Source organism: Sinocyclocheilus anshuiensis, unplaced genomic scaffold (genome assembly GCF_001515605.1).
Source record: "Sinocyclocheilus anshuiensis isolate Anshui unplaced genomic scaffold, SAMN03320099.WGS_v1.1 scaffold1031, whole genome shotgun sequence".
Lineage (NCBI taxonomy): Eukaryota > Metazoa > Chordata > Actinopteri > Cypriniformes > Cyprinidae > Sinocyclocheilus > Sinocyclocheilus anshuiensis.
The window spans coordinates 429,235-437,214 of NW_015542633.1; the positions used below are offsets into that span (position 1 = coordinate 429,235).

The 7,980-nt window shown below is 37.5% G+C and overlaps 1 protein-coding gene across 1 annotated transcript in view; it reads right to left on the bottom strand.

Moving 5' to 3' along the window:
- Positions 1-300: 300 nt before the first annotated feature.
- The window catches only part of znf462 (zinc finger protein 462), a 49,618-nt gene continuing 41,938 nt past the window's right edge, over positions 301-7,980 (bottom strand). Inside the window, exons 8-14 of the mRNA XM_016494253.1 lie at positions 7,469-7,660; positions 5,997-6,264; positions 4,698-4,834; positions 2,883-3,106; positions 2,608-2,806; positions 1,466-1,577; positions 301-1,371 (exon numbers count right to left, since the gene is read on the bottom strand). Coding sequence (XP_016349739.1) covers positions 1,182-1,371; positions 1,466-1,577; positions 2,608-2,806; positions 2,883-3,106; positions 4,698-4,834; positions 5,997-6,264; positions 7,469-7,660 — 1,322 coding nt within the window. The 3' untranslated portion in view covers positions 301-1,181. The remainder of the gene's footprint in view (positions 1,372-1,465; positions 1,578-2,607; positions 2,807-2,882; positions 3,107-4,697; positions 4,835-5,996; positions 6,265-7,468; positions 7,661-7,980) is intronic.

Below are 7,980 nucleotides of genomic sequence, written 5' to 3' on the forward strand. Positions count from 1 at the left end.
TATATAAAATTTCAGGTAGTTTCATATTCATTTAGTTTAACCTGACTAAAATGAAAATATATAGAATATATAGACATAATCAATAACTAATAAAAATGACAAAACAGAAAATCAAATTATTATAACTTTAAAATATAAAATGAAAAAGGAACATAAAAAAAAAAATCTAAATGTCAATGAACTATAAATGATAGAAAATAACAGTGATGCAGAATTCTGGCCTGTTTCACTGATGTATGACAGACAAATATGCATCACATTAAGTTTATTAGTTTATGTTAAAACTGCAATTCAAAAACATAAATCTTAAATTTAGGCCTAAATATGATTGTGAGTGTGTTCTGAACCCAGAATATTCCTTTAAACAGACTGTCAGAATCGTCCAATCGGCAGCAGATCTACCTGAGACCGGCAGAAACACGTGACTGCGATCCATTGATGCCCAACACGTTAATCGTTATTAAAGTGAAGCGGAAGTGCAAGACGAGCCGGAAGTGGCCGAAATCTTCAAAAGTAGCAATTTGCTACGAGTTTTTGGGGCAAGTGTTGATACTCTAAAATCATGTCTAAAAGAATCAAACGATCTACATAAATAAGATGACAACTATTCCTCAAGGAATTCAGCTACAGGCAGATTAACACAAGGATAAAATGTAAAAAACAGAAACTGTCAGGCGACGTTCCGAGCGAATCCGAGAAGCTTCCGGATGAATTGTCTCTCGTTTGAAACGGACGTGAATCACGACACGCCGTCTTCAAGACTATCAGCGTGTGCGATCGCCGCCGCGGAAGACATTCGATTCTCACGCTTCATTCATTACGTATGAATGAATGTAACGAAAAGTGCATCGAGGAAATGAAAATCTCTGAACGGAGGGACTCGTGATTCGATCGGAATCTCGACTCACAGTTTCATTCACTATTGGTTACCAATATATCAACATCTGTCCTGAGGGACCAAGTCACACTTTGTAAAATTCAGTGTAAGATTCAGCAACTGAACAAACGCGACACATCAACATCTAGCGAGACTCCAAACCGGGATCATCACATTCCACAAATCTAGCTTTTTAAACCAAATACTTAAGAAGCAGCCGATGTTGTTCTGCAACAAAACAAACGGTGAACAGACAGACGAAACAATGGAACGCATGACATTCTCTACAGCTTTCGTTTTGCTCCTAAGGGTCGTTTTTGGTCTCTTGCGTCTCTTTGTCTTCTTCGGTCTGAATCGGACACTTGGATTGGTCAGACTGATCCACAGTGTTACTGGATAGGTCCAGCCCTCTGTCAATCACAGCTGCTGGACCAATCAGAGGCAGCGCTGACGAGGGCACAGGACTGCCGTCTCTCTTGCTGCCATTAACAGTCCTGAAATCATGAAACACGCCTCAGATTTAGCTCATACACTACCATGGTAAGATTTTGTAAGGGTTAAGTTATTCTCAGTGATCTGGAGACTCACATGCCGTGTCGAAGGACGTGTCGCTCCCATTCGGAGCCGAGTGTGAAGGTGCGGCCGCAGAACTCACACGGATAGCGTTTGACGCCGCTGCCGCTGGGAGACTCCTCAACACCTGCATCACCAGGAAATACAACAAAAACAGCGCAAAAGATTGATAAAAATGTCATTTTTGGAAAATCAGCATCTTTCAACAGCTGTTTTACATCTGGCAGATGCTTTTATCTACAGTACATTGCAATGTAATTTCAGTATTATTGAGATAAATGGAAAATGATCGTGAATTTAAAACCTCTAAAAACACGTTTTCTGTTCAGTCTATAACACTTTTGTTGCAATATGCTAATATTTATGCATATTTAATAAGATAATGCTAATTTGGATATTTCCAATATCATTGTTAGCTCATGCACTGGCTAATTTTGAGATTGAGATTTTGCTTCCATAACATGTCTTCTTTCAGACTAGTGAAAAGTAAACATCCAAAATACACATTTTAGTGTTTATTACACTTTATCTATTTGTGTCTGTAGATTTCAATTCCAATCCATATCTTTAAAGAGTTTTTTCTCTTAGATACACCAAACTTAGCAGTTTTATTTCTATCTATATTCTAAAATTTTACTGAGGCGTTTGTTTATATTTCATTCACACTGATTGATGCAACATTTTATTCCAAAAAACATGGTGAAAATGTGTTTGTTTTCTGTCTGTTGACAGTATTTTCTGATTTATGGAGTGACAAAAAGAGAAATCCAAAATCCCCTCTAAAATAACCTTTAATATGTCAAGAAAAACAAAAAAGAGTTTTGAACCTGACTTTATCCAATGTTCAGATTTTTTTTCTGGTAATTTATGCAAAGCTGCATTTGCTATTTAAGCTACATTTAAAAAAACCTTGCAATATAAATCAATTGTCTTAATGTACTCTGATTGATCAATTGGTTAAAGTATGGTGATATCACCTGTGGTGTCTTGCCTTAATATAAAAAAGTCATAATACAACAAAATTTAGTTTTTTTGACAAGTGGTGAATTGCTATTCCTGCTATTTTTATAAAAATGTTTTGTAGAAGACTAATAATAAAGTCTCGAGTTTTGCATCTGTTGTTGATAATCTCTACAGATGAACATGAATACTGTTACCTGTCACCTCCGTCTGGCTGCTCGTCTCCTCCTCATCTTCCTCCTCCATCAGCTCTTCCTCCACCTCCTCCTCCTCTTCAGTCTCGTCTTCTTCTCCTCTCTCCTCCTCCTCACTGCTGCTCACGTCCTTCGTCTTGTCCTTCATCAGCTCCAGCTGGTCCAGGTTCACCCGCCCCACCAGCTCAAAGTTACGGATCACCTGCAGACGACGGGTTAGACTGAGTAACCGGCTCCTGAACAAGCCACAGAAAGATCAGACATGACAGAAGACAGACCTTGTGCTCCTGGCGCAGGTGGATCTCCAGCTTGTGCAGGAGTTTGCTGTCGTAGTAGCAGAGCTGACACTGATAGGGCTTCAGCTCCTCGTGTTTCTGGATGTGCTGCTGCAGGTTCGGCTCGCTGGAGCAGGTGAAGGTGCATTTGTGACAGCGGAACACCAGGCCCTCCAGATGACGAGACAGCTTCGAGCGAGACACCTCCAGCGGGACCACGCGCTCCTCTGAGAACCATAAAAACAACACAATCACACTCTGATGCATGTCACGTTAATGCACTTTTGAAGTGTAGCCTTAAATGACCAACTGACCTACATCTTCACATATTTTTGCATATTTAATAATATACTGCTAATTTGGATATTTGGAGAAAAAAAAAAGGTTTAAGGTCAAGACCCATTGTTTCTTCAAGAACTGGTCGATTTTGAGATTTTGGCCTATTTTGCTTCCATAGCATGTCTTCTTTCAGACTACTGGAAAGAAAACATCCAAAAGACACATTTAAGTCGTTGTTTTTTGCACTTTTTCTATTTGCGTCTGTAAATTTCAATTACAATACATATTTTAAACGTTTGTTTCTCCACTTTACAGTTTTATTCCGATCTATATTCTGAAGGTTTTTACTGAGGGATTTATTCATATATCACTCACACTGAATTTTACAACATTTTATTCCTAAAAACATGACGAAAATGCATATTTTTAAATGTTGTGAGTTTGTTTCTCCACTTCACAAGCACTTACATACACCAACCTTTACAATTTTATTCCTCTCTATATTCTTAAGATTTTTACTGAGGGGTTTGTTCATACATCATTCACGCTGATTTATAGGACATTTTATTTATAAAAACATGGCGAAAATGCATATTTTTAAAGGCCCTGAGTTTGTTTCTCCACTTCAGCAGCACTTCCATACACCAAACTTTACAGTTTTATTCCTATCTATATTCTGAAGGTTTTTACTGAAGGGTTTGTTCATATATCATTCACAAAGATTTTGACAACATTTTATTCCAAAAAACATGGCGAAAATGCATATTTTTAAAGGTTGTGAGTTTCTTTCTCCACTTCAGCAGCACTTACATACACCAAACTTTACAGTTTTATTTCCATCTATATTCTGAAGGCTTTTACTGAGGGGTTTGTTCATATATCATTCACATTGATTTATACAACATTTTATTCCTCAGAACACGATAAAAATGTTTTTCCAATATCATCAGACTCTGATTCATGTCACATTAATGAGTTTTTGGAGTATGGCCTCCAACTGACCCACATCTTCTGAAGTTTTAAGTCTAAAAATAATGAAACTTAAACTACACACCAAATATCCACCTTATTCTTAACATAGTAGCGAGCACAGGTTTTAAACTGAATGTGCAAAATTTACAGTGTCATTCGCTTCCAGTTATTGTAGCTGTACAAAACCAGTCCGTTATGCTGCTTGGTGTTACAAACTGATATTTGGCATTATATTATTTTACTTTATTATCGTAATCATAACCACACAGGTTTGTTGCTCAAATGGTATTACAGCATTTACCAATAGCAACTAATGAATCAAAAGTATCACACATTCACAGGAAATAGCCTACTTCTGCATTGAAAAATAAGGTGGATAGTTACATTCCACCAATAGCATGTGCTACAAAAAGAAAAACAGCAACCATTCGATTGAGGAAGTTGAAACAAGGAAGATAAAGAGAAGAAATATCTCATGATCAGACTTGCCTCCTCCATACTTGTGTCCAATAAATCTTTAAAAACAAGTCAAGTTTTTGTTCTGGTCAGTTTTTCTCAGTAACTGACCTCTGTGCAGGACGATGTGGTCGATCATGCTGCTCTTGTGTTTGGTGTGGTACAGACAGAAGGGGCAGCGCAGATCTTTGGGCGTCTCCTCGGGGCCGCTGGTGTGACCGCCCTCCACATGCAGCGTGAACGTGGACCTGAGCAACACACAACAAAAAACACATTCACTCACATGATAACTACTCTGACATGTAAGCCTAGAGATTCAGCCACATGGATATTTTCATAACTATATTATATAGATTTTGTTTTGCGGAAGCTGATAACTTATATAACTTCTAATATAACAAATCTATTTTGTTTTGCCTGTTAAGTGTCCAATCTAGAACTACCAAACTCTAGACTAATGTTTCCGAAAGTGGGGTTCATGGGTTGATGAAAAGCTAACAATTAATTAAATCATAAAATTGTAAAATTAAAATAATGTCAAACAAATAAAAAAGAGCAGATGAAAAGCTAACAATTATTTAAATAAAAATATAAATGAAAATGAATGTCAAAATAAAAACAAATTAAAAGATGAAAAGATAAATGATAAAAAATGTGAAATTCAAAGAAATTTCAAATTAAATCAAAATGAGTTGATTAAAAGCAAATAATCAAATCATAATGTAAATATTGTAATGCAATCAGAAAAAACACTTAAAATTAAAATAAAACAAAACACTAAAAATAATTGTATAATGTAATATAATGTAAAATTAAAATATTTTTTTTTCAAAATGAGCTGATGAAAATCTAATCAAATAAATAAAATATTTAAATAAAAAATAAAATAAAACAATTACATTAAAAATAGTTTTCCTGTGTCATGTGACTATTAACCGACATCAGAGAACCGTGAACATGTGAATGTGTTGTTAAATTAATATTATCTTAAGTAAACATTTCAGTCCAAAGTTGTTCGGCTGATGAAAAACTCTGTGAATCACTGATCTAGACCTCTAGTATTTGACATACTGTATTTAAAACATGATAAGGTGTAGCAGAAGGTGGATGACTGTTTAGTATTTAGTAAACCGGTTGCTGGAGTAAATACGCCCTGATCTTACTCTTTTAACAGCTTAACCAGACGGCTCATGATAAACACCTGTAGCTGAAACAGTAGCGTGCTCGCACTGACAGGGTCATGGGTTCAATTCCCAGGGAAAGCATGAACTAATCATATGTATAGCTTGAATGCAATGCAAGTCGCTCTGAATAAAAGTGTCTGCCAAATGCCTGAATGTAAATAAATAAAGATGATACTGGCTGATATAGTCTGATATGTGATTCTCTGGCGGCTCACGCTGTTCTTACTTGTAGCAGGTGAAGAAGGAGCAGTCCTTGCATTTGAAGAGCTTCTTTCCTCCGTGCCGGTCGCGGTAATGTCTGCGCAGACTCTGCATGTAGCCGGAGCTGAACTCGCAGAACTCACAGGTGAGGATGGAGTCGGGCCGGGCCTGAGGAACGGGACTCTCGAGTGGCGGTGGCGGACTGGAGGAAACATCAGCCTGGACCCGAGACGCCAGCTGGAAGTGACTCAACTGCTGCTGAACATCTGCTGGCTCCAGATATCCCGCAGACTCTGAGATGACAGCAGCGAGACAAAGACATCAGCGTCTAGAAGGCGCTTACACCTGCTATTAACATCTGCCTCGGCTCATACCGACACATGTGCACTTGTGCGTGTTTCAGTCGCATGGTTTTTTTCTTTTAAAGGAGATATATTATGCCCCTTTTTACAATATAAGTCTCTGGTGTCCCCAGAATGTGTCTGTGAAGTTTCAGCTCAAAATACATGCACTGCTCTGTTGTCTCCTCTGAGGCTGGGACTGTAAACAGTGTTCTGTGCTCGTCTGTGCAGCCAAACACAGAACCGTTAGCATGCTTTGCTCAAACTTCCTCCATGGCATTAGAACTAGTACACCGTTGTCGCTTGCAAAATCAAAGGAAAAGTCAGATTTTCATGATATGTCACCTTTAAAGCTGAATCTAACCAGTAATTTTAACCCTTGTTTTAGCACAATAAATTACATGTTGAGCGAATGTGATGTGGCCACGTGTCGCTCATTCTAAATGTAAAAATATATTTTTTTACAAACATATTTATATATTTGATATTATATATATTTTAATAAAAATACAGAAAAACTGTAAAATTGTGTAATTTTATTACAATTTAAAATGTGTTTTCTATGTGAATGTGTTAAACTGTAATGTATTTCTGTGATGCGCAGCTGAATTTTCAGCATCATTACTCCAGTCTTCAGTGTCACATGATCTTCAGAAATCATAATAATATGCTGACTTGCTGCTCAAGAAACATTTCTGATTATTATCAATGTTGAAAACATTAATATTTTTGTGGAAACCGTCATGCATTTTCTTTTTCAGGATTCACAGATGAATAGAAAGTTCAGAAGAACAGCATTTATTTTAAATAGAAATCTTTTGTAACATTACAAATGTCCTGACTTTGACTTTTGATCAATTGAATGTGTCCTTGTTAAATAAAAACACTAATTAATAATAATAATGAAAAACCTTACTGACTTCAAACGTTTGAACAATAGTTTATATAAACAATATTTTTCATTCTCACGCCAATATATAATATATAATTTTTCCTAATTATATTCAAAATGTTTAATGCAAGAAGTCATATACTAAAGAATTGGTTTGTTTTCACCGTGTTTTTCACTAAATGAACAATCATATTTCCCATGCATGTCATTTTCAGCATCAGGAAGTTTCTGCATTGACCTTTAACCCCAGTGTTGGGGTCTTACCGGTGCATTGTGGGTCGAGGGCCGTGTTCTGGTCGCTGTGTTCAGTGTTGGGTCGTGTGGAGCGCAGCGTGGCTCCGGCTCTGAGTTTGGGCAGCGTGAGCGTCTCTCCGTGCTCCTGCAGCGAGTGCTCCTTCAGCTGGATGATGGTCATGGTGGAGAACAGACACGAGACGCACTTATACGTGTGTTCACCTGCAACACAAACACACGCCGCCACATTAACACAAACCAGATCTGTGCAAACATTGAAAGAGCATTCTGGGATATCTTACAGTTTTCCTCAATTGCTTTGGCTACATTCTCGAATAAGAGAAATGCACATTAATATCTCTGACATGAAATGTTTGTGAAGCCCTGTCTCTCACAGACGCAGCGTGTCCGTCTGTATGATGTCACTCGCTCATGTCCGTTTCATCAGCCCTCGCCCTTCTCCTACTGTTTGCTTTAAATGCCTCAGAAGAGCGCAGAGAGAGAGAGAGAGAGAGAGAGAGAGAGAGAGAGAGAGAGAGAGC